This window comes from Cucurbita pepo, chromosome 10 (genome assembly GCF_057944985.1).
Source record: "Cucurbita pepo subsp. pepo isolate OVF chromosome 10, ASM5794498v1, whole genome shotgun sequence".
Lineage (NCBI taxonomy): Eukaryota > Viridiplantae > Streptophyta > Magnoliopsida > Cucurbitales > Cucurbitaceae > Cucurbita > Cucurbita pepo.
Window position 1 is genome coordinate 16,282,460 of NC_141807.1, and position 27,929 is coordinate 16,310,388.

At 34.1% G+C, this 27,929-nt stretch overlaps 1 protein-coding gene and 2 non-coding genes across 3 annotated transcripts; 1 reads left to right on the forward strand and 2 right to left on the reverse strand.

Annotated features, from left to right (window-relative positions):
- Positions 1-1,698: 1,698 nt before the first annotated feature.
- On the reverse strand, positions 1,699-1,770 carry TRNAQ-UUG (transfer RNA glutamine (anticodon UUG)). The gene has a single exon. It is a non-coding gene; the product is annotated as a tRNA-Gln (tRNA).
- A 4,716-nt stretch (positions 1,771-6,486) lies between these two features.
- TRNAF-GAA (transfer RNA phenylalanine (anticodon GAA)) lies at positions 6,487-6,559 on the forward strand. The gene has a single exon. It is a non-coding gene; the product is annotated as a tRNA-Phe (tRNA).
- A 6,744-nt stretch (positions 6,560-13,303) lies between these two features.
- Positions 13,304-14,330, reverse strand: LOC147790888 (uncharacterized). Its single transcript, XM_087127867.1, has 2 exons — positions 13,354-14,330; positions 13,304-13,307 (listed from the first exon to the last, which is right to left on the reverse strand). The coding sequence occupies exons 1-2, from the start codon at positions 14,328-14,330 to the stop codon at positions 13,304-13,306; spliced, it is 981 nt and encodes a 326-aa protein (XP_086983993.1).
- Between the last annotated feature and the right edge of the window lie 13,599 nt (positions 14,331-27,929).

A 27,929-nucleotide genomic window follows, 5' to 3' on the forward strand; every position in this document is an offset into this window, starting at 1 on the left:
ATTCAGAAAGTGACAAATTACCAAAATACCCCTGGAAGAATGGATAGTTACAGAAATGGCACTCTAATTCGAATCAGAGCATCTACCGTGACCATCCGGAAAAAATCTTTCACACTTAAATCTCAACCGTTGGATCTCCTCCAAAATTTGATATGATCTAGAACGAACACGCACAGATCATCACATCCAACGACTAGTATTCAAAGCCAAGATCGGTAAGGCTATGATCGGAGTTCATATCTCCAAAAACTTATCCAGAAAGTTTGATCTCTACATAACGAAGATTCTGGAGCTCTCAATGTTGGTTTAAGCTCCTCCTATGAGGTCGGAAGTAGGAGCAACAATACGGAATAAGAATCGAGAAAGGTCAATCCCCCAATTGAAGGCAATAAGCGTTTAGATTGTGGATCTCCAACTCTCAGATTTCTTCCAAATTCGAGAGCAATCCTCCACCATTTCTCTTCAAACTTATTCCTATAGTTTCTCAACAAGATTACCCACGAGTTCTATGAAGGAATAGAGTGCTGAAAGTGCCCATAAACCATTCCCCCAATTCAATCCGCCATTGAAGAACTTCAAGAAAAACTTGGAAATCCAATACGAGGATACATGATGACTCGTCGAGCAAGAATGATTCCAATCAGTTTCTGTACCTCCAAGGAATGCTTCCATAGAAGACCACGAAGAAAAATAACCTCGAGAGCGTGCAAAATTGAAGGAAATAGGTTTCGAAATTAAATTGGGGATAAGAGTCAAAATTCCTATCTACGATCTCTTTTCCTTCAAATAAAGGATTCCTCTAGCTTCAGAGGAAGAAGTTGAGTAAACTTGATGAAGGAATCGAGAGCTGAGACATCGTAGAACAAGCTACCCATAAGATCGAAAATCTGGCATTTCGAGTGAGTTGCATACCGAGAACGATTTTTGGAAATTAAGGTCCTACATTGAAAGACGTTCCTCCAAACCAATTCCTTTAGCTTGAAGATAGGATATGGAAGGGGTTCAATAAAGAAATAGGGCCTTGAAACCCCTAGAATCGGCTACCCAATAAGAAATTCTTTGTTTTATCTCCAGCGATAAATCAGATTTCAGATGAACTTTGGTATCTAATATCTTAGGCTACGATCCACGAGAAGTTATCAAATAAATCCTTAGCCCTTTCTGTTCAGAGGAAGAAAATGATGATACGGCCAGTTCAACTAAACTGTCCAAGTCAACTCAAAATTTAACCTTTTCTCGAGTTTTCTCAATAGATCTTATTTTATGAAATGTTGTATGAACCCTTATCCCGAGAGGTTATATAAGGTAATCAAGTTTGGGAGTTATTGGAAAACTTTAGTTAGCGAAACCAAGATATGGGAGAAAATGTTCATCACGATCCATATGACTTTACCTCCTAGGATAACTAAAGTGATAAGATACTACGTGCATAATATCATGTTGGGCTATTCCTAAGAACTTATAAGTTCCAAGCTTGACCCAAGACGTTATGGGTTCAAATGATGGTTAACAAGTTGCTAGTTATTATGGGTTCAAATGATAGCGGAGCAAGTTCGGAATAACTCGAGAATGTTATGCCTTATGCCTCAAGAAAATTTGTGTTTTCGCATCGAATGCTAGGTAACACCCTTTTGTTTTAAAATGTCTTGTATTGTCGTTCCTTATTCTGTGTTTTCGCATCAAGGTCATTTCTTAAAAAGGTCCTATCGGGAGTTAAACCCAGGTCGTTGGATTCAAAGTCCAAAGTGCTAACCACTACACCATAGAACCCCTTGTAAAAATTGATTTTGGAATGGTTTTACTATTTTATGCAGATTCCACAAGAAGAGAGATTCTATCACGAGTCAAACTCAAGTTATTGGATTCAAAGTTCTAGAGCTGTTTTATCTAACTCGTGATCTTGAGCACCTTTAGAGTGGTTGCAAAAGTAACCCTCCAGTGTTGATTGAAGCTCTTGAAAAACATGTAATTTTATATATTTCTTATAGTTAATTTATATATTGTTGTATATTACAAACAAATTGAAATAATACTTTACATCCCAGTCTTTCTTTCTTCCGTGCAAAACTTAACAGGAAAACCATATTATTTCAATATTCACTCGAGAAACAAGGGGTGAAAACTATATTATTTCAAACCCTCCATTATTGCTTCTACTTTGCGTGAAAATGCTTCCACTAAATCATGTTACTAACTAGTTGGTTTGGTTTGGTTCAATTCTTGGGTCCACTAGATTATTTCAAACCCTCCATTAAACTCTTGATAATATAAAAATCATAAGTTTCTTAAATTACTTTAACTTGAAAGTTTAACCCCTAATTCTTTTTTAGAATGTTTAGCTTTATGTCTAGTTAATCTCTAAATGCTTTGAAGTATCTAATAAGACTTCAGGTTTATTATTAAGGAATTTCAAAGGAGTGATTTGATATATCAGAGGACAAAATATTTATTTGTTTCAAATATCTTATGTTGACCATTCTTTTTTGTCAAGTATTTTGAATATTATCATTGTGAATTACTAATGGCATTAGATTGAATCTCATTAATAACAATATCCCAAAACTCAGGTAAAGATGACATCAAAATTAATACTTTAATTTCATCTTCAAAATTTATTTCCACTTAACTCAGTTGACTGATAATCATAATAGTCACCTGTGCACAAATATTTACAACCTTAAAAGCTAAAATTATAAACAGTACAAGAGAAAAGTGTTTAAAATAGTTTCAAAATATAGAAAAAAAAAATAGTAGGAATTGGTCAAAATCAACATCCATTAAGTCACTTATGGCACAGCACATATGAGTGTAACATTTTTTTATTTCTCTACTATATTAGGCCCTTTGGTTTATTTGCTTTACAAGATGTCAAAGTTTTCTATGTTTGAAATAAATTTGGTTGATTGTTTTCTCGTCACCATTGGTACCATCAAAACTTATTTATTTATTTCTTTGAAATGTTTGAGTTTACCATTCATATGTTTTCATTTTTCTACCTTGATTTTAGGTAAATTGTTATAATTCTAATTTTTAACTATAAAAAAAAATTAGTCTGGTTGTCACGCTTAAAACTACTCTATAGGTACAATCGACCTATTATCCTTCCACCAATAGGAGCAAAAGGCAACGTTACTATGTGAAACTAGTTTCATGTCATTTATTCAACAATAAGGGTGTTAGCATGCATTTGGAAATGAATCCATATTTAAAAAATTTAGATAAAATAGAAAAGAATTGTTATCTCAAAGACAATGATACTAACGGTTCCTTCACCCAAGACCCATGGCCCAACTCCCAACATGGAAGGGATAATCTAGAGAATCATTCCAAGAACCCTAATGGATGGGTTACAAACTCACATTATCAAGCTCGACAACAAATAATGTCGCCGGCAAACTTAGGAAGACTACATGAAATTACGAATATATCAATGTAGGATTTTTTTTAAATTACCGATTTTTAAAATGTTAAATTATGTGAAATTATTCGCAAAGAAGAATATTCTCGAGAGCTCTTCCATTCCTACCGACGAAAAAGTTTTATTACATTCATTTCTTCCTCGTTTTTAACTTCTTCATTCTCACATTAAACTTGATCATGTCTAGCTTGAATGATTCTTGTTGATCAAATATCTCAAACACTTGTTTGAGATTTGAATCACTCCACAAGCAAGATTGATCATGTCGAGCTTGAATGATTCTACATGCAACCTAAACTACATAGAATTGCAAAGAAACTTAGCCATTGGCTAAAGAAAGCACAAATGCTTCTTTTACTACATTTTCCAAGTCTCCTTACAAATACAACATACATGGCTTTATATAGCCTCAAAATGAAACTACTAAAGACATTTAGTTGTAACATTCATACATAATGGACATAATTAACCATTATGTAATTGTAACTTAAAGTAAATTAAAAGTCTTAAAATACAATAACTCTAAATTACTCTAAATTGTAACCCATCCAAAATTTACAACAATCAAACTTCATTCTTCTTCAATGTAGCATGAATTGAAACATCTTTTGATAATTTTGACAACCTTTTCTTCACATCTTCATTGAAGTATATTGTATGATTGATGTCTCTTGGTTCATATCAAATACTCTTTGACCGATGTAAAGAAAGCTTGAGAATAATTTATTCTCACGTCCCTCTTTAACACTTGTTGGATATATATCTGTCCTTCACATGTCGTATCATAATCATATCATATCGTAAAAACTTTGTGGTTATATCCTTCCCTAATTTATCATAGCCTTAACGTTCTTAGACAAATCATAGTTGTGTCGTTACCTGAATGTACCTTAGTGATAACATTTTTATCAATCTGTCATACCCATAGTGCTTCGATACGTAACCAAACCATAACGTTTCATGAACATGTCTTACTCCTATCGTTACATTACATAATGTCATGGGTTAGGCTTTAGGAGTTGAGGTTTTAGCTTAGGAAAACATTAGAGGGTAACCTAACGTTGACTAATTCGTGTGAAAATCTACTAGCACTTTCAGGACCTCTTTCATTCTTGATTTTTCTAAATCTTCTGCCAGAAAAGTCTTCTCCGATCGGAGCCTTCCTTTTTTAAGCACCTTTAATTTTTCTTCTATAAAAAATTTAATGATTCAGGATGTTTATAAAAATGAGAAAAAGTACCATTTTCTCCATGTTGTTTCAATTTTACTTGTTCTTTGCTTCTAGATACAACCTAGTAGGGATTATACATTATCTCTTATTGGAGACCTTGAGTGTTGCAAATTCTCCTCTCCTTTGAAAACTTTCGGTCATCGAAAGTGCTTATTCTAAAATAGGTCAGGGTACAAGGTTCTTATTTGCCTTCTGTTCCCAAAGTGGCTTCTTCTACTCTATGATTCTTCCATAGGACCTTAACAAGAGAGATTTTCTTGTTTCTCAATCATTTGACTTTCTTGTCTATTATTGGAATTGGGTCTTCTTTATACGTTAGGTCATCTCTCAAGAAGAGAGTTTCATGAGCCAGTACGTGCGAACGATCTAGGGTATACTTCCGTAGTATGGATACATGAAAGATATTAAGTACTGTAGACAAGTTTGGGCATTTTCCGATTCTATAGGCCACAGATCCAATCCTTTCTAATATATCAAAGGGATGGATAAACCTAGGGCTTAGCTTCCCCTTTTTACCCTACCTGAACACCCCTCTCATGGGGTGCTACCTTTAGGAATATATGATCCCCTACCTACAATTCCATGTCCTTGCGCCTTAGGTCTGCATAGCTTTTCTCTCGGCTTTGTGCGGTTTGTATCCTAGCTTTAATCTTCTGGACTGCGGCGTTGGTAATTTGCACCAGCTCTGGCCCAATAGTTGTCGTTTGCCCCCCTTCTTCCCAAAAGATAGGGGATCGAAATCTTCGTCCATAGAGAACCTCGTATGTGGCCATTTGTATGGTGGCTTGGCAAGGATTATTATAAGCGAATTTCATAAGGAGTAGGTACTTATCCCAACTTCCTGCAAAATTCATCACATGTACCCTCAACATGTCTTCCAATATTTGCTTGAGCATTTCTGTTTGACCATCTTTTTATGGGTGGAATGTCGTACTATAACTACGTACCCAATGCCTTTTGTTGAATTTTCCAGAAGCGAGACTTAAATCTTGCATCTCGGTCTAATACTATTGCCTTTACTGATGAATATTCATTTTTAATGTTAGCAAAAGTAGCTCAGTTGGGAGATTGTTAGACTGAAGATTTGAAGGTCACACGTGTTTTATCCACGTTCAACGCACCTAATACAAGTTTATTACTCGACTATACAATCTAAAAACATAACTTGATTATTCAATCTAAAATTAGTGATTATTTCTTTTTTAAACATAATGAATTAGCGGAAATACCTTTACTTATGAAATTTTATTTTTAATATTAGCGGGGATAGCTCTGTTGGGAGAGCGTCAGACTGAAGATTTGAAGGTCACGTGTTTGATCTCCACGTTCACCGCACCTGATTCTAGTTGCATAACTCGACTATTCAATCTAAAACTAGTCATTATTCCTTTCTGAAATCTCAATGAATTATCGGAAATACCTAACGTGTTCTAGTTCACCGCACCTTATACAAGTTGGATAACTTGAATATCTTATGAAAAATTAGTGATTATTTCTATTTAAAATTTCAATGAATTAGCGAAAATACCTTTCCTAATGAATTTTCATTTTTAATGTTAGTGTGGATAGCTCAGTTGAGAGAGCGTTAGATTGAAGATCTGAAGGTCTCGTTTTCGATCCATGGTTGCACAATTTGACTATTCAATTAATTAGCGGAAATATCTTTACTTAAAAACTTTCATTTTTAATGTCAGCGGTGATAGCTCAGTTTGCGTCAGATTTAAGATTTAAAGGTCACGTGTTGACTATTCAATAGAAAATTAGTCATTATTTCTTTTTAAAATCTCAATGAATCAGCGAAAATATCTTTACTGATAAATTTTCATTTCCAATGATTGCGGGGATAGCTCAGTTGGGAGAGCGTCAGACTGAAGATCTAAAGGTCACGTGTTCAATCCACGTTCACCGCACTTGGTTCACGTTGCATAATTTGATTATTCTATTCAAAATTAGTGATTATACCAGTTTTTTATCCAACTGGTATACGTTGACTAAGTTGCACCTTATAGTTTAGTTGATTATTATTTCTTTTTAAAATATAATGAATTAGTGGAAATATCTTTACTTATGAATTTTTATTTTTAACGTTAGCAGGGATAGCTCAGTTGGGAGAGTGTCAAACTAAAGATTTGAAGGTGACGTGTTTGTTTAATCTCCACGTTCACCGCACCTGTTTCCATTTGCATAAGCTGACTATTCAATAAAAATTTAATTATTATTTATTTTTAAAATTTCAATAAATAATGAATTAGCAGAAATACCTTTACTTAAGATTTTTTTTTTCAAATATTAGCGAAGATAACTCGGTTTCACTGCACCTGATTCACGTCACATAACTTGACTCCTAACTATTCAATTTAAAATTAGTGATTATTTCTTTTTAAAATATCAATGAATTAGCTAAATACATTACTAATGAGTTTTCATTTTTAATGTTAGTGGGGATAGCTTAGTTGGGAGAGCGTCACTGTAGATCTCAAGGTCACGTGTTTGATCCACGTTCACCGCCCAGAAAATACCTTTACTTATGATTTTTTTTTTTCCAAATATTAGCGAAGATAACTCGGTTTCACTGCACCTGATTCACGTCACATAACTTGACTCCTAATTATTCAATTTAAAATTAGTGATTATTTCTTTTTAAAATATCAATGAATTAGCTAAATACCTTACTAATGAGTTTTCATTTTTAATGTTAGTGGGGATAGCTTAGTTGGGAGAGCGTCACTGTAGATCTCAAGGTCATGGGTTTGATCCACTTTCACCGCACCTGATTCAAGTTGACTAAGTTGCATAACCTGGCTATTCAATCTAAACTTAGTGATTATTTCTTTTTAAAATCTCAATGAAGTAGTGAAAATATCTTTACCAATGAATTTTTATTTTTAATGTTAGTGGGGATAGCTCAGTTTGGAGAGCGTCACTGAAGATCTGAAAGTCGCGTGTTTGATCCACGTTCACCCCACCAAATTCAAGTTGACTAACTTGCATAACCTAGATATTCAATCTAAAATGTGTGATTATTTATTTTTAAAATTACTTGACTATTTAATCTAAATTTAGTGATTATTTCTTTATAAAATTTCAGAATTTTCATGTTCAATGTTATAGGGGATAGCTTAGTTGGGAGACTGTAATATTGAAGATTTTGAAGGTCACGTGTTCTTTCCACCTTCACCACACCACTATCTTATCTAAATTTAGAGATGAATTTTCATTTTAATGTTAGCGTGGATAGCTGAATTGGGAGTGGGAAGGGGTCTGTAGAACTAAAGATAGAGTGGATTCCAATTCGACTATAAATGCTCTATAAGAATTCTTTATTTATTTGACTATAAATGCTCTATAAGACATTTAGGAAAATGACACATTTTATTGCACAGAACAATAAAATTGATGTTCGGGTAGAATTGTAAATACATTCTACTTTCAATGTTGCTAAGTTGAGTCCTTTTAACAGTAACAAATTACTTGTACACTTTTACTTATAATCTTCATATTCTTTATATAGCAAGAAGGAAGGGAAGGATAGAAAAGATACTCATAATATCAATTATGACTATGCCATATTTCATTAATAAAAGAGAGTAATACATCCACAAACACACACATATATATTTCGAGAGAGAGAGGGTTTATTATAAGTAGAGATAGCATTCTAGTAGTTGTATTGCTACTTGGGGACAAGGAACTCGAGAACTTCTTTAAAAGATGAGAGCTTATGAGTAGGTGGCCATGGATATATCACATGCACAAAAAGAAAGTTCTGCACCTTTGTAATAAAAGACCAAGGAATATCATCGTTATTTATAACTTCTATCACAATAATATAAATTCTACGAGGACAATGTTCTCTGGTCATACCAACCAGACCGTTCACCACACGCTTGTAGATGAAACGATGCCCACTATTCTCGTTATTCTTTTCAACTATGAATGTTCCTGCATTCCGCACTACTAGGATATTGACATCCTTAATTGGTACTAAAGCATCTAAAGACAACCCTTCCACACGGCTCATTCTAACACCTTTGGTAAATAGTTCCAAGAGACATTGTTAGGCCGATTTTGTTCATGAATACTTAAGAATTTGATATTTATAGTTGTAGTTGAACGCTACTTAAATTGATGAAGTGAAATCTTCCAGTAGAATCTAATAAAGCAAACTGTCCATTAGAATAGGTTGGAATTAAATTCTTTATAGTTCGAAATAATAGTTGTATTCTTTAAGTCATTGAGACTAGTGTTATTAGTACTTGTTAGTATATTTGAGTATAAATATTAAAATAATTAGTTATTAAATATTGTTTGAATTAAAGCGTTTATAATTCAAATGATCTTCATAACCTAATTCATAAAAAAATAAATAAAATAATTAGGAAGCATTTATGTGCTAGATCAAAATAAGATGCATAAAAAGAACTTGCCGTAATTACTTTATTCATCGACCTTTAAGCTTAAAAGTAACTTAAAATGTTGCAATATTGTGATTGCCTATTATGAAATTAGGCCCGAACTAAAAAAATAATATTTTTAAAAGATGGAAAAATTCATAAACCAACCAAAATATGTATTCAAAGATGAAGAATTCACAACAACAATCACAAACAATATTAATTAGCATCTTGTCTTTTGGTTTGTAACATTTTCAAACATGAACAAACCTCAATTTTGAGTCGGTGAGTATTATGGATCATAATTGACAGTATTTTTCAAGTAGGTTTGAGCATTCACAAAAGGTCGAAAGTTGAATTTCTTTAGAATGGTAACCATGTAACCCATGATTATTGTTGAATTTCCAAAAAATACACCACAAATTTCATTTATAGATATAAATGGAACCATTGATATAAAACCCTGATTATCTAATTGCATCTTCACTAACAAATCCACCTCGGAGTGATCATCTTCATAAGAGGTTGCAAATTAAGAAGTCTTCCTGGATTACTCAAAAGTGAACTTTTAAGACAAATGAAGCTATATTTTAGCAAGAAAAATCATGTTCCGTGTGGCTGGGATACCACGGAGACACCAATGCAAGCAATCACTACCACCTGAAGTTTCTTTGATAATGTTGTTGGATCTATGAGACTCATCCCTCAGATGTGAAAGAGTAGTTATATGTTAAGAATGAGAAATAGAAATAGAATTGGGATTGAGAGTATGATCTTCATTCAGGTTTAACACGTTTAAAATAGGATACAAACTATCAACTAATACCTAAAAATAGAAAAAATATTATCTAACTAAATCTGGTAAATAAATAAAATATACGGTTAATCAAATCTATACTAACAACTCCCTAAATATCTGAGATATATTCTAACTAATTATCACGACAAAATATCCTCTTAATACTCCCTCTCAAGTTGGAGAGTGTATGTCGATCACACCCAACTTGTCCTTCAAAAAGTCAAATTGCTGTCTTCCCAAAGCTTTAGTAAAAACATCTGCCAATTGCATTTTGGTCGAAACATAACACGGTTTGATGATTCCAGCTTGTAACTTTTCTCGAACTATATGACAATATATTTCAATGTGTTTCGTACGTTCATGAAAAACTGGATTGGCTGCTATATGTAATGCTGCTTGATTATCACAATATAATAATGCTGGTTCGGACAGTGGAACATTCAAGTCTTGAAGAATGTATCTTAACCAAGTTAACTCTAAACAAGTATTTGTCATAGCTCGATACTCGGCTTCTGCTGATGATCTGGACACATTAGTCTGCTTTTTAGACTTCCAAGAAAGAATTGAATTTCCGAGGAAAATGCAGAACCCAGAAATAGATCGTCTGGAAGTTCGACAACCACCCCAGTCAGAATCGCAATATGCCTGTAATCTTAAATTGTTTTCAGATGGCAGTAGAAGTCCTTGACCAGGAGTGCCTTTGATGTACCTCAGAACTCGAAGAGCTGCCTCCCAATGTGGTTTTCTTGGTTCATGCATAAATTGGCTAAGCATATGAACTGAATAAGCTATGTCAGGCCTAGTGACGGTCAAATATATTAATCCGCCAATCAACCGTCTGTATTTACTTGGATCATTCAACTTCTCTCCTTCAGTTAAAGAAAGTTTCAGATTTTGCTCCATAGGAAATTTGTCTGGACGTGCTCCTGTAAGACCTGTGTCTTGAAGAATGTCTAGAGCATACTTTCTTTGAGACATAAAAATTCCTTTTCTAGATCGAGAGAATTCAATGCCTAGAAAATATTTCAAATTTCCTAAATCTTTGATAAGAAATTTCTGGAGTAAACTAGTCTTGAGATATTGAATTTCTTCGAGATCATTGCCTGTCAACAAAATATCATCAACATAGATTAGAACTGCAGTGAAAGAAGTACCTTTACTCTTAGTAAACAAAGAGTAATCTGCTTTGGACTGAGTGTAGCCTGCATTTTGTATAGTTGTAGAAAATATGGAGAACCAATTGCGAGAAGCCTGTTTTAATCCATAAAGAGATTTATGGAGCCGACATACTGTATTCTCCCCCTGTCGGCGAAGATCTGGTGGTAAAGACATATAAACTTCCTCGTCTAGATTACCATGGAGAAAGGCATTTTGAACATCCAACTGATGGGTGAACCATTTTCGAGCAGCAGCAACAGTGAGTAAGCAACGAAGTGTAGTAAGTTTCGCTGTAGGGGAAAATGTTTCTGTGTAATCAATACCTTCAACCTGAGTGTATCCCTTTGCTACTAGTCGAGCTTTATAACGTTCAACAGAACCATCAGAGTTGTATTTAATTTTGTACACCCAACGACAACCAATAGCTTTATGACCAAGTGGTAGAGGAACGAGAGACCATGTATGATTACGTTTCAAAGCTGCAATTTGATCATTCATAGCCTGCTGCCATAACGGGTCGCCAACTGCCTCGTCATAGGTTTTAGGTTCTGTCTGGGATGTAATAAGAGCTAGAAAAGCACGTTGAGTAGGAGAAAAACGAGAGAATGAAAGGTAATGATGAAGGGGATACCTGGTGCCAGTGCCGGGACTTGAGCTAGAGGTTAAATGATTGGCTCCAGAAGACATCTCATAATCCTTATGCCAAGCTGGAGGCTGTGTAGTACGAGTAGAACGTCGAAGTGGAGCTGATGTATCAGGTGGGTTAGGATTGGAATTAGTGGGCGAATCTGGAGAAGGTGGAGGAGACGACGGAGTAGTAGGTGAAGGGATAGGAGGTGAAGGAGGAGTAGGAGGTGAAGGAATAGAAGGTGGAGGATGGATGTTTGAGTAGGATGGATCATGAAGTGGTACAACAGGAGTCGAAGGAGCTAATGTCGAAGTTTGTGAAGCTGATGAAAAAGGAAAATCATCTTCACAAAATTTGACATCACGGCTGATAAAGAATTTGTGAGATTGCATGTCATACAACTTGTAACCTTTATGACCACAAGGATATCCTACGAAAACACAAGGAGTTGCCCTAGGTTCAAATTTTTGCTTAGGATGTACTATAGTTGCATAACATTTACAACCAAAAACTTTAAGATGATGAAATGTAGGTGGTCGTTTGTAGAGTGCTTCAAAGGGTGTCTTGTTAGATAATAATGGTGATGGCGTTCTATTTATAAGATAAACAGCCGTTAAAATGCACTCTCCCCAAAAATTAAGTGGAACCTGTGACTGAAAAAGAAGAGACCTAGCTACATTTAGGATATGGCGATGCTTGCGTTCTACGACTCCATTTTGTTGTGGAGTATAGACACAAGTGCGCTGAAATTCAATACCACAAGAAGTAAAGAATGGTTGCAAAGATAGGAACTCAGTCCCATTGTCTGATCGAACTATCTTGATAGTAGTATGAAATTGAGTTTGAACGAATTTAACAAAGTTCATTAACAAATGATGTACTTCTGACTTATGTTGCATTAAAAAAACCAAAGTACATCGAGTAAAATCATCAACAATAGTGAGAAAAAAACGCAAACCAGAATGGGTAGGAATTTTATGTGGTCCCCAAACATCACAATGTATCAGATCAAAAGCAGAATGGGTTGTTATTGAACTTCTTGGGAAAGACAACCTAGTTTGTTTTGCTAACGGGCAGATACTACAATTATGAGAATAACTCGCATTATTAAGATGCAATTGATCAGCTAGAAAGTTAAAACGAGAAAAGGAAGGATGACCTAGGCGTAAATGCCACAAATCAGATGACTGAGATACTTGATGAGCTGAAGATTTGATTGGAGATGAAGAAATATGATAGAGACCTCCAAATTGTTTACCCGAGCCAATCATCTTCCCCGTAGCCAAGTCCTGCATAACACAAGAATCAGAATAGAAGATGACATAACATTTCAAGTTATTGGTAAGTTTGCTGATCGACATTAGGTTTAAATTGAATGAAGGCACACATAAAACGTTGTTTAATTGAAGGTTAGGGCTAAGGGAAATATTGTCAGTATGTGACACACGTGCTGTCTCTCCATTAGGCAAATTTATTGTAGACATGATGGCAGCCTTTGGTTCAGTCATAACAGAAGATTTTGATACTATATGATCCGTAGCTCCACTATCGAGAATCCATGAATTAGAACTCGCAGAGTTAATAGATAATGTAGATATGGGAAACAAACCTGCAACATTGATGTGATTGTCAGAATTACCAGAAGGGTGATGATTGATTGCAGATAAGGCTTGTGCTATCTGTCGTAATTGCTCAGAAGAAAAATTTGGAATGGAATTAGGTGACTGTTCTTCTGTATTCAACTGTGAAACATCGGCCATATTTGCAGATGATCGATATCCACGGTTATTGTGTTGATTGTTTTGTCTTGTCCTTCCAGAATTATTTTTCTGTCGACACCGATCTTCTGTATGGCCCCTTCTATCACAAAACTTACAGTGAAACTTAAGAATTCGACACTCATTAATTGTATGACCACTTTTATTGCAGTGTTCACACAATTTGTCCTTGGCGAATTTTGAATATATTGTTTTCTTTTGCACTGCTGATGCAATCGAGATTTTCTCAGTAGGTTCGGAAGTTACCTGACGCTGCATCTCTTCTTGTACAAGTAATGAATAGGCTTGCCTCACATTAGGTAATGGAGACATCATCAATATGTTAGATCTCACCGTTTTATAAGACTGATTGAGCCCCATGAGCAATTGCATCAACTTGTCTTCTTCGCGTTGATCAATATGTATTTGACGTTGATTACAGGTAAATGGTGTGCGGTACGCTTCCAGTTCATCCCAGAGTGCTTTGAGCTTGGTGAAATATGTTGACAGTGCCATGGTTCCTTGTGACATCGTTGCTATCGAGTTTTGTATTTGAAAAATTGCTGGAGCATTCTTTTGTGAGAATTGATCGTGAAGATCAACCCACACTTGATGAGCTGTCTTGGCGTGAATAATGCCTTTAGCGATATCTTCTTCAACGGAATGAGTTAACCAAGATATTATCATACTGTTGCACTGATTCCAGAGTTCGAATTCGGTTGAATTTGCATCTTGGGACGGTTCCTCAATTGTGCCATCAATGAAGCCAATTTTCTTCTTGGCAATAAGAGCATGCATAACTGATTTACTCCAGGATTGATAATTTGCTCCATTTAATTTGATTGAAACAAGTGAATATCCTGGCTGATCAGAATGATGAATATAGTACGGATGTGTTAAATCAACATCCGAAATTTTGAAGCTGGATTTGGCTGATTCCGCCATAAAGGAAATTTTGATATTTAAGAACCAAGATCGGTGCTCTGATACCATGTTAAGAATGAGAAATAGAAATAGAATTGGGATTGAGAGTATGATCTTCATTCAGGTTTAACACGTTTAAATAGGATACAAACTATCAACTAATACCTAAAAATAGAAAAAATATTATCAAACTAAATCTGGTAAATAAATAAAATATACGGTTAATCAAATCTATACTAACTACTCCCTAAATATCTGAGATATATTCTAACTAATTATCACGACAAAATATCCTCTTAATATTATATCCAACATTCTTACTTGTGTGTCTCGTACAATACTCTCAACAAATGGATCGCTTGATCTATTCTACTCTACTTTACTTCCTCTTGATAACGGTGTGGTATTGACACAACTCATATTGCTGATAATCATCACTTACATCCAAAACCAGAGTATAACGGTCGACTATCATCAAGGACCCATTCACCATTTCCATTCCTACCGACGGAAAAGTTTTATTACATTCATTTCTTCCTCCTTTCTAACTTCTTCATTCTCACATTAAACTTTTTTTATTTAAAAAAAAAATTAAACGTTAAAAGGGAGAAAGAAAGAAGAATAAAAAAGAAAACCCTTAATTTTGAAAGCTTATCAAATACTCTTTGACCGATGTAAAGAAAGCTTGAGAATAATTTATTCTCACGTCCCTCTTTGACACTTGTTGGATATAAATCCGTCCTTCACATGTCGTATCATAATCATATCATATCGTAAAAACTTTGTGGTTATATCCTTCCCTAATTTATCATAGCCATAACGTTCTTAGACATATCATAGTTGTGTCGTTACCTGAATGTACCTTAGTCATAACGTTACAGGAACGTATCCTAACGCTATCGTTCTATCAATCTATCATAATCCTATCCCTTTCTACCCACAATCTAATCGTATTGTTTTATGAATCCATTGTGACCATATCGTTTTTATCAATCTGTCATACCCATAGCACTTCGATACGTAACCAAACCATAACGTTTCATGAACATGTCTTACTTCTATCGTTACATTACGTTTAGTGCATCCTTCTCGTATCCTATCTCAAATATACCATTGAACACATGGTACCGTAGGTATTATCATACAATTCACATATTATAACATATCATAAGCATATCGATTCACAAACATTTCACACATATCAATATATATAACACTTGCAAAACCAGGGCACAATCAACATCAAATATAACCATACGGATGGTAAGGACACCTACCTGGTTAGCTTAGGCTGGTGTCCCCAATTTATCCTTAAGAAAGTTCGATTTGTCCTTTGTATTAAAGTCAACCTATATGAACATGACATCAATTTCAATCATTTCTTTAAATTTTATGATGCTAGTGTTATATTTCATGGGAATATTGCATGAGTAAAGTCTTGAAATGTCTATATGTTAAAACTGTTTAACAGTTTCCAAATCTTGATTTTTGGCTGTTTTTTTTTTTTTTTTTTTTACTTGTGTTCCTAATCTTACTTTGGTGTGTTTGTTACATTTTTTTTAATTATGTTATCAATTCGTAAATTTAATCAATTCATCCTTTATGTTTCTTTTTTTTTTTTAATTAGGTTAGTCATTACTTTTGGCTAATTTAATCTATTCTATTTATTTTTTTTTTATTATTATTTTTTTATTTTTTTGCTATTGATGGACATATCTTCCTAAAACATACTAAATAAAACTAAATAATGGGTTAAAAAGAGGATATGAGATATAACTTAAGGTTAAATCTCTTTCCATATGAGAATAACTCATTCTCATGTCCATGTTTGCTACCAAGTACTAAATAACTCATTCTCATGTCGATGTTTGCTACCATGTACTAAATAACTCATTCTCATGTCCATCTTTGCTACCATGTACTAAATTAAGGATTTTATTTCTCTTGGGTCAAAACCATACTTAAAGCACAAAATTGAAGTTGTAGTTAGTCAATTATAATATTTGACATGCTAATTTTCAAACTACTTTAAATGGGTGTAAAGAAAGCATGAGAATAACTTAGTGTCACTAATGACACGTGTTGGGCATGTATTGATACATTACAAATTTATAATCCATCGTATCAGACACTTGACTTTGAATATATTTTGAGAGTGAAACGTACATTAAGCTTTTTTTTAAGTATACAAATATATAAACTTATTTATATGAATTTATTTCTAATATAAAATTGATAATTTTTTTGAAATAATTCTTTTTAATTAATGTATCATTGTCACATCGGTGTCTAGTTTTTTAAGAATGACATGTTACTGTTACGAACAGAAAAAGAAAACTGTAAAGATCAGAAGGATTGGGAGAAATCTCTCATCCAATTGAAGAATGACTAAATCAAATCTAATTCAAATAATAGATCAAATTTAATCCAAATAAGTCAATCAAATCTAATCCGAAGAGTTACCCTATCTATTTGGTATCATATTTATGTCTCATATCTATAGCTCATTTTTATTTTTGTGACTCTGAGATATTTTGTTTTTATAAATAGATATCTTCACGAAAATAAGTTTAATTTATGTTGAGATGGAGAATAAAAATTGACACTTAAAAGACGTTGATACTTGGGACTTTGATTCCTCTTAGTGTGAAACTTGCATCTTGCAATTACTTGGGGTAGAGAGTGTGTTTCACTTTAGATTCACTCAATAGAAAATAATCAAATAAAGAGGATAATTTTTTTTTTAATATTTTGAGAAATAAGAAATAATAAAAATTAAAACATGGCATGAATCACATCTTCTTTAATCTTTGTTTTTGTTCTCCTAAATGTAAAAAAAAAAAAAAAAAAAAAAAAAAAAAAAAAAAAAAAAAAAAAAAAAAAAAAAAAAAAATCTTATATATTTTTAGATATAATTTAAGATGACCTATCTAATAAAACTCCATCCAAACTTCTTCTCATAAATTTAATTATTATTTGTATACAATTGTTAATATGTAAGAAAATAGACGTACAGAATGTTTATACTATTGGTAATACACTAGTCTCGGTTGTTTGACTAAAACATTGCAACCATTGTCCAAACTAAAGAATTTGATTCGAAGCTATCTCCTAATAGAGGGAGGCTCAATTAGACTTTGTTGTAAGATTCGACCCTATCAATTTGAATAGCGTTCTCCAATTATAAATATAGAACTCCAAAGTATTAACGAGCAAAGTAAGTTTGTTGAAACTATCTATAAAAGTGTTCAAAAGTGAGTCGTGGAGAAGATTTGTCTTAAAATCTAGTTCCAATTAAGGATGTCAATGACGAAGAAGTGCAAGCTGTTGGAAGGTTTGCCGTGGAAAATTTCAGAGGTGGTAGATATAATTTAATTTACAAGGTGTGGTGAATGGTCTTTTCAGTCCCATATAGGCTTTAACCCCAAATTTTATATTATTGCGATAGAAGTTATAAATGAAAATAATATTCATTAGTCAGATATTGCAATTGTGAAGAAGTTCCGTCATATACATCGGACTACCGCCATCCTATAAGAAGCTATAAATGACAATAATATTCATTAGTCAAATATTGCAATTGTGAAGAAGTTCCGTCATATGCATCGGATTCATTAGTCAGATATTGCAATTGTGAAGAAGTTCCGTCATATACATCGGACTACCGCCATCCTATAAGAAGCTATAAATGACAATAATATTCATTAGTCAAATATTGCAATTGTGAAGAAGTTCCGTCATATGCATCGGACTACCGCCATCCTATAAGCTCTTATCTTTTGAGGAATTCATCAAATTCCCTCTCCATAAGTAGCAGTATAACTAGATTGCTTTCTTTACTTACAATAAGTCCTCTCTATATGGGACATTACTCTCTTTTATCTATAAGAATGGCATAGCCATAATGATATAATAATCCTTATATAAGTATCTTTTCTTTTTCTCTTGTACCCACCTTATACATAACATGTTAAATTAACTCATACTTAAAAAAACAATCTCTCTCTTTTGGAGATTCGAGGTATCGATCTCCGTACCCCGTACCTCTCGCATGCTAAGCAAGCGCTCTACCATCTGAGCTACATCCCCACTATTTTTGCATCACAAAACCCTAATTTCCCGTCATCAATAATAGTGGAAATGAAGAAATATTACTACCTAACATGACATGAATAAGGAAAAATTGAAAAAAAATAATATATTTAATAATAGATAGTCTTATATTTGGAGATGCAGGGTATCAATCCTCGTACCACTCGCATGCAAAGCGAGCGCTCTACCATCTGAGCTACATCCCCATGATTTGTTCATCATAAAACCTTAAATGTCCCATCATCAATAATAGTGAAAATAAAAAAAATATCAAAATATTAATAACAAATAGTTTGGTTTGGTGATGCGGGGCATCGATAATTGTGAAAATGAAAAAATATAATAACGAATTAAATACTTTCTTTTGGAGATGCGGGCTATCAATCCCCGTATAACTCGCATGCAAAGCGAGCGCTCTACCATCTAAGCTACATCTCCACAATTTTTACGTCACAAAACCCTAAACGTCTCGTCATGAATAATAGTGAAAATGAAAAAAATATCGCTACTCAATATGTCATAAATAAGGAAATATTGAATAGAAATAAAATAGTAATAACGAATAGTTTCTTTTGGAGATGCGAGGTATCGATCCCCGTATCTCTCGCATGCTACATTCCCATGATTTTACATTCAAAAACTCTAAACTTCCCGTCATCAATGATATTGAAAGTGAAAAACTTAAAAGAACTAATATATTTAGTAATCGTTTTCTTTGTTGATGCCTGGTATCGATCCCAGTACTTCTCACATGGGATGCAAACGCTCTACCATCTAAGCTATATCCTCTAGATTCTTATGTCACAAAATCCTAAACATCTCGTCATCAATAATAGTGAAAATAAAAAAATAACGCTATACATTATGTCATAAATAAGGAAAAATTGAATAGAAATAAAGTAATAACGAATAGTTTCTATTGGAGATATGGGGTATCAATCCGATCCCCGTACCTCTCGCATGCTAAGCAAGCAATCTACCATCTAAGCTACATTCCCACAATACTTATATCAGAAAATCCTAAATGTTCTGTCATCAATTCTAGTGAAAATGAAAAAATATCTCCGCTAATTATGTCATAAATAAGGAAAGGTTGAATAGAAGTAAAATATTAATAACAAATAGTTTCTTTTGGAGATGCGGGATATCCCCTTACCTCTTGCATGTTAAATGAGCTCTACCATTGCATGTTAAATGAGCTCTAGCTACATCCCCACAATTCTTTCATCATAAAACCCTAAATTTCCCATCATAAGCTACATCCCCACAATTCTTGCATCATAAAACCCTAAATTTTCCATCATAAACTACATCCCCACAATTCTTGCATCATAAAACCCTAAATTTTCCATCATAAGCTACATCCCCGCAATTTGTATCATAAAACCCTAAATTTTCCATCATAAGCTACATCCCCACAATTCTTGCATCATAAAACATTTCCCATCATAAGCTACATCCCGAGCTACATCCCCACAATTGTTGCATGATAAAACCCAAAATCTAAAGATGCAGGGTATCGATCCCCATACCTCTCGCATGCAAAGCGAGTGCTCTACCATCTAAGCTATATCCCCACAATTCTAATGTCACAAAGTCCTAAACATTTCGTGTAACGACCCAAAATTTTCAACTTAATTTAAGGTCACTACTGTATACATACTATAAACATTGAATGCGGAAGACTTCATTTAAATTTCATAAAACATAACCTTTAACTTAAAAACACAGCCATGGACTTAAGTGTTTCGAAAACATCTTTAAAACGACACAACAAAAGACCCAAAATAAAATAAATAAGCGTTTAAGTTTAAAACATCCTATTCTATCCTAAGTCTAAGAAAATAAATACCACTATCCTATGCATGTGCCATGATCTCGAGTTGCGATGCCGTCGTCAGCCGTACAGGAATGCCTTGCCTTAACCTGAAAAATGTAGTAGCACATGGCCTGAGTATTTAAAGAAATACTCAGTAAGTGACCCCACTATTGGGGTTAAATGCAACAATCACATGCAATGAAATGATGGGACCTATCTTTCGTTTCGTTTCATTTCGTTTCGTTTCATTTCGTTTCTTTTTCGTTTCGTTTCGTTTCATTTTCCCTACTGTGTAATCCTAATAGGTAATCGTGGACGTGTACCATATACTCTACACGCAGCCCATACGTGCGAGTATGGGCTCACCAGCTAGTTCGCACACCGCTGGGCCACTGTCCCTAGCCGGTGGGCATGCTCTGGGGGCCCACCGGGACCCGTTAAAACGAAAACCGTCACGGCAGCGCTATGCAAGGCATAACGATCGTTGTCCTGCCATTTGGATGTACGCATCCGTACCCTCGTGATGGGATAGGGGTATCCCCCCAAATGCATGATCACACAATATGCATGAGGTCCCACTAGTCCTACAGTCATCATTTAATGAACATAACCCCGTGTCACGTTTTCATGCTTACATGTCATTCTCATTCTCATTTCGTTACATATCATACATATTCCTAGCGGGGTTATGTATCATGCAATTTACCGTATTTCATGTCATACAATTCATTCAGTTACATTCCAATACTCATACAACAAGTCCTAATCGTACAAGGGCCACACATATATATCTTTAATGAAAGTTCGATTCCGTCCTTTGAAATCCGAGCCAACCTATATGAGCTCATGACATCAGTTTCAAGTTTTATCTCTATAAAATTATTACTCTAATTTACATTGGCCATCTTAAAATTCTGATATTTTGTGTTGGACAAAATTTAGAGAAGCTCACTGCCCTCTTATAAAAATTCTGAATGTTTTCTGTTACACAAAATTGAAAGGATTTCACTGCTGTCTGATATTTCTTATTATTGTTAAATACTGTTTAACAAATCTTTCCTTGCTCTCCCTCTCTCTCACTGCTGTCTGATATTTCCTATTATTGTTAAATACTATTTCCTATTATTGTTAAATACTGTTTAACAAATCTTTCCTTGCTCTCCCTCTCTCTCTCTCTCTAATCTTTTTCATTCGTTAAATAGGTTTTAAAATTGGAAGGAGCTCACTGGCGTCTGATATTTCCTTTGAATGTTTTCTGTTACACAAAATTGAAAGGAGCTCACTGCTGTCTGATATTTCCTATTATTGTTAAATATTGTTTAACAAATCTTTCCTTGCTCTCCCTCTCTCTCTCTAATCTTTTTCATTCTGTAAATAGGTTTTAAAATTGGAAGGAGCTCACTGACGTATGATATTTCCTTTTATTGTTAAATACTGTTTAACAAATCTTTCCTCAATCTCCCTCCCTCTCTCTCATTTTTTCATTCTGTAAATAGGTTTTTCAATTGTGTAAACAGATATTACTGACCAATTTGAAGTACAGGATGTTTTAGTTTATAGATTTGCCACCTAAAATTTTATTGAATCTAACTTATAACTTTATTTTGTATAATTAAAATGCTAACAAAAATCTAATAATTGTATATGGTATCTGATTATTACAGACTATTAAGATAGGAAAGAAGATTTGATCCTAAATTAATTTCTTATCACCATAACTATAAAGGAAAAGGAAATCTGACATAGGATTTTACCGTAATAACTGACAAAAATCTATAAATCTGCAATAGCCATTGTACTTTTCTCAGATCTGACCATTGTTGTTTTTCTGTTTCTTTCTTTATTTTTGCAGTTGGCTTAAGATGAGTCGAGGAGAGATAACTGTGGGAAGGGATGAGAGGTTAGTGGAGAGAGGTGGGGAATTATTTTTTTTTATTTTTAAATTAATTAATTAATTATTATTATTATTATGTTAACTATTTTTTTTATTTTTTTTTATTTTTAAATTAATTAATTAATTATTATTATTATTATGTTAACTATTTTTTTTGTTTATTTCTTTATTTATTTTTGGGCTATTACATTTCGTCATCAATAATAGTGAAAATGAAAAACTATCCTTTCTCATTATGTCCTAAATAAGAAAAAATTGAAAAGAAATAACATATTTAGTAATCGATTCAATCGGAGATGCAAGGTATTGATCCCCGTACTTTCCACATGGAAAATGAACGCTCTACCATTTGAACTACATCCCTATGATTCTTACATCAAAAAACCCTAAACGTCGCTTCATCAATAATTGTGAAAATGAAAAAGTATCTCTGCATATTATGTCATAAATAAGAAAATATTGAATATAAATAAAATATTAATAATAAATAGTTTCTTTTGGAGATGCGAGGTATCGATCCTCGTACCTCTCCCATGCTAAGCGAAGCTACATCCCCACAATTCTTGCATCACAAAACACTAAATTTTCCATCATCAATAATAGTGAAAATGAAGAATATCGCTACTCAACCTGTCATGAATAAGGAAAAATTGAAAATAAATAATTTTCAATAATATATTTAATAATAGATAGTTTTATTTTGGAGATGCGTGGTATCTATCCCCGTACCTCTCGCAGGCAAAGCAAGCGGTCTACCATTTGAGCTACATCCCCACGATTCTTATGTCACAAAATCCTAAACGTCTCGTCATCAATAATAGTGACATGAAAAACTATCCCTGCTCATTATGTCGTAAATAAGAAAAAATTGAAAAGAAATAATATATTTAGTGATCGATTCATTTGGAGATGCAAGGTATCAACCCCGTACTTTCCACATCAGAAGTGAGCGCTCTAGTATCTAAACTACATCCCCACGATTATTACATCAGAAAACCCTAAACCTCCCGTCATCAATAATTGTAAAAATAAAAAAATATCTACGCTCATTATTTCATAAACAAGGAAAGATGGAATAATATATTTAGTGATAATGAAAAAATATCTCCGCTCATTATTTCATAAGTTTAGTGATCGATTCATTTGGAGATGCAAGGTATCGATCTCCGTACTTTCCACACCGGAAGCGAGCGCTCTACCATCTGAGCTACATCCCCACGATTCTAAAATTAAAAAATCCTAAACCTCCCGTCATCAGTAATTGTGAAAATGAAAAATATCTCCGCTCATTATTTCATAAATAAGGAAAGATGTAATAGAAATAAAATATTAATAACATAGTTTACATACGTGTCACTTGTGTTATTTTAATGTGTTTATTTACTTGGTAAATGTCTTTCATACTACAATCTCATGAAGGGGCATTTTGAGAATCGAACTTTCATACCACTAGACCAAATGCCCTTGTTATACCACTTGAAACATATGTATGAAGCCTTACCCTTGTTATACCACTTGAAACATATGTATGAAGCCTTAGGCCTAGGTATTAGGGTCGTATTTTGTCGTATTGCAGGAAACACGTGAAGTCCTCGGATGTAGAATTTGTCTTGGAGAATAAAGCCTTGGGATGAGACATTAAGAAAGACTATGAGTATTAAGAGCATGATGGTAAGTATAAAATGTCAAATATGAAGTTAGGTTGATTTCAAATATGAAGTCCTTAGATAAGAAAAGATTTAGACATAGGGGCATTTCAAGAATTAAACTCAAAACCTCTTGCACTCCAAGTGAGAATCATACCACTAAACCCCAAATGTCTTTTCTTAGTAGTTGGAGGGCTATAAAATGAAAAGTTGAATTGTTATAATATACAAGGGTTATCAAATAAACCAACAACCCAACAAAATAAACAAACTAATCAATTTTGGTTGGATTGATTCGGTTCAGTTCATCAGTTTGTTTGATTTAATTTTTCTATTTTTCCTCGTATGACAAGAAAATACAGTTGTATTGAATGCACCTTAGTTTCATTTATGACAAACTCATATGAAACATAATTGCATTAATAGTACTCAGAGTTGGAGTCTATAAGCATTTCATGAACTTCAGTGTAATTCGTGCTTCATTAAAGATGAGATGAACTTTAGTTAGGTAAGGGGAACTTTAAATTACTTCATGTGGAGCTTCAATTACTATATGCTAGTTACAATCTTTAGGATTGACTAATTGGACATGAATTCATGGATTTAGGGAAATTGTTGTGTAATTATCAACTACAACTTATGTTTTCAAATTTTTAGGACATAATTTAGGTAGTTGTTTTTATGAGTCCTAAACTTGTTTCATTGCATAATATGGATTTAGTTGAACTATTATTATCGATAAGATGGAAAAAGAAATTGTCCTTGAATTGACTAATAGACCTAGGTTCGTCGTTGTTGTCTTTTAACTTGTGATTTTGCAAAAAGCTTAACTAATATGAATTGTCATGTCACAAGAACTTTAAGGTAAATCAAGAATATACCCTACACATCATTCAAGATGGCAATAAAATGGAGTTGAATTGAACGCACTTTAGTTTCATGTTTGGCATGTTCAAGATAAAACATAATTGTATTAATGATGAGCGTGGAATCTATAAGAATTTAATGATCTTAAGAGAAATTTCTGTTTTATGAGAGGATACCAACTTTATTTAAGGTACTAGGAGTTTAAGAATTTGGATTTGAATCTGGTTAAGGAACAGTAAGATTCGAAAGTTTTGAATTCTAGACCAAATTTGTACCTAGTTATTTCTTTTTATGACTAGTTATAAATTAAGAGAAAAATATTTTTGTAAATATAGATTTATCTCTAAAGCTTTCGTGACGAAACCATGTTCAGACTAGCAGTTTAAAGTCAGGAGATGCGGTCACAGGTGTGATTATTTTGGATGGGTTCGTAATGGAACTTACCGTTGAGATGAGGGAGCCTTCAAAGGTTGTGCACTCACAGATGGGGTTGTTATGTAGCATTAGTCTGTCTTTGTGTTTGAATTCTTTTGTACTTTTTTTTTTTGTTTGGATAAATTTGAACAACACCGTCTTATAATTTTATTTTATTTTATATTTAATGTTGTGTTGTTTTCTCAATCTCATTTTAATTTTACAACATTTTCTTATTTTATATTAATTTACTTTTATTTTTATTTGTGTTCACTCTCAATTTTAGTTTCTATTTGAGTTTTGAACCCTTGAAATTTGGTTGTGACAGATTGCTATCAGAGCAGCCAGATTTTAAATTATATTGATTTTTTCTTAGGATAAAGAGTTGTATATCTCTATGACTCAGCTCGATGACACGTCTCTTTGCGACCAAGTATGCAGTCTAACCCTATTTTGTATTATATGATATGTTGTAAAACTTGTATGAATTTATTGTATGGTTTGATTTTCGTGGTAGTTATAAAATGTTCTTGGACGTTAAAGAGTGAACGTTAACTATATAAGACAATAGTGGATCAACGTTATAGTGTCTAGATATGGTGAGGAGGAAAAGAGTGGTCATGAGATATCTGACTAGCCTTAGGAAAACAGAGAGTTGTCGTTGCACAGTGCAAGACATCTAATCCATGAAATTTTGGTACTAGAAATGAAGAAACTGGAGATGGTCCCCAAACGTCTGTATGGACCATTTCCAATCGCACTTTCTTTGATTCCTTGGCAGCGTCAACCAGATTAACCCTACGGCGTGACAATCCTTGAGCTTCCACTCCTCCGTGGTCATGGTATCCAGCTTCACCCCCAAAATGGGTTCCTGAATATCTTTCTCGTATAGGTAGTCTTCAATCTGCATCTTCTAGATACTGATATCGAATCCATCAAACTTTTCAATTCCAGTCTTTGAACTTTCCATCTTCACAGATCGTGGTGAATCTCTCCTCGCTCTGATACCAGTTATTAGAATAACACAACAATGCACACACTTGATCTAAATGAACACAAAGAACATGATAGAGAAAATGTAAGAAGAAATATTGACCTGCAAAGGCTCTTGTCAGTGATCACTCAAATGCTTGGGAAAGACACCAAGCCAACACCTCTACTGAAGAAGGGAGACAAAAACAAACCACTAAAGCACCACATGTTCACGCAGAAATACCATCAAGACGGATGAAGAGAAGGGTCGACCACGATAATTTCAAAGCAAATAGAGAGTTATGATAAGTTAAGGTCAAATCAACTTTGAGTTCAAAGCAACAAGAACCAAAGACTGGTGGGAAAATTCTATGGACTAGTCGAAGTTGTCCACAAGATTAGGAAGACATCATATAGGATCCAATTGCTCCTATGGATACAGACTAACCCTGTTGTCCACGTCAGTAATTTGAAACGTTATTATTCTGACCAAGAAAACATCAAGTAAAAGCAGGTGGTATGACATCATGCAAAGAAGAAATTGTTTCAAGCGAAGAAAGTAGGAAAGACACCAACAGAGAAGACTTGAAGAGTTAACAAACCGAGAAGTGATTTTCAACAGGTCCTAGTAGGTTGGAAAAGACTCCTCAATACTGAGATCAGCTAGAAGCGCGTCGCGAGACCTAAAGTCAGCCTCATCCTACAACGTTGAGTTTATGAAGAGCCGGTTGATAGAGATATTGACAAATTGTGTAAGGGCAGATGTCGCGGTCATGATTGGCCAAGGCGTGTTGCCTGTGGCTGCATGTTAGATGTCTCAGCTATTCTTGTAAACGATTTGTGGTTCATGGTGGCATGATCATTCCAAACCCCTTTTACTTGCTTTCATCTTAGATAGGCCTTTACTATTATTGTTGTGCCAATACGGGGTGTATGATTAGTTCTCAAAATCATATCTACACCCATCAGGACTAAAATGTCCCAAAATGTACTATAGGAGAACGTGACCAGTTGTTGTTTCTTCACTTTTAGCTTATAACATTTCTTTATTTGAAATTATTTTTAACGTATTTCCTCGCTCACGTTTTCTAAAATATTTCTTCTAGATGTGATTCGAGCATACACTGCTATTGTTCGTTCAGTCTTAATTTTGCATGGTTGACTTGTTCATTGGATTAGAACAAATGTCACATAATCATTGTCTCACTACTGCAAGAGTGCGATTGTGACCGCCGCATCTTCTAACTAGTTACGTGAGTTTGGCCTGGAGCATACGTGTAGGTTGAAAAGGAAATGGTTGGATGCGAACTGCGAATAAGGGTTGGGCCATGGAAGGTTTTTTTTTTTTTCTTACCACATATGGACTTTGGGCTAGTGAGTCTTAAATTTGGGTTCGTTTTTTAGTTCAAACGAACCAAAATTAAACCTACTAGTTTCTTCTTCCTTGCACGACTCACTTCTATTCTCTGTTCTGCCTCTTCTTGCTCTCTGAAACTTCTCTAAAGGCTATTGTTCACCGATTATTTGGGAGCATCTTCCTTAAAAGGATTGTGACCACAGATGACCTATGTAGAAAATTTGTACCCCTTTTCCTAAAACCATTAGCGGACAACATACTCAAAACTGATGTGCTGACCTGACTACGCTACACCTCGTCTCACCCCCCCCCCCCGGAGTTTATGGATCCACCTAATCGATGAACACTCAAACCAAACTCGCCCATCCTTTTTGGCACAGGGACGCGAGAACCAATTCGAGTAGTCTACAGTGGGGAGACCCCTTAAATCAACAAGCAAGAATGGCTAGGTTGATAGCAGGGTTAAAGAAAAGGCGAGTATGAAAAGACGTATCGCGTAACCGTCCCTGTAAGCAGCTTCATTCTTTCTTGATCTATGAACCGACTTTATGAAAAAAAT

What these genes read in the sequence shown, in the direction of transcription:
- LOC147790888 (XM_087127867.1), bottom strand. Translation starts at nt 14,330, where the DNA reads ATGGCGGAATCAGCCAAATCCAGCTTCAAAATTTCGGATGTTGATTTA.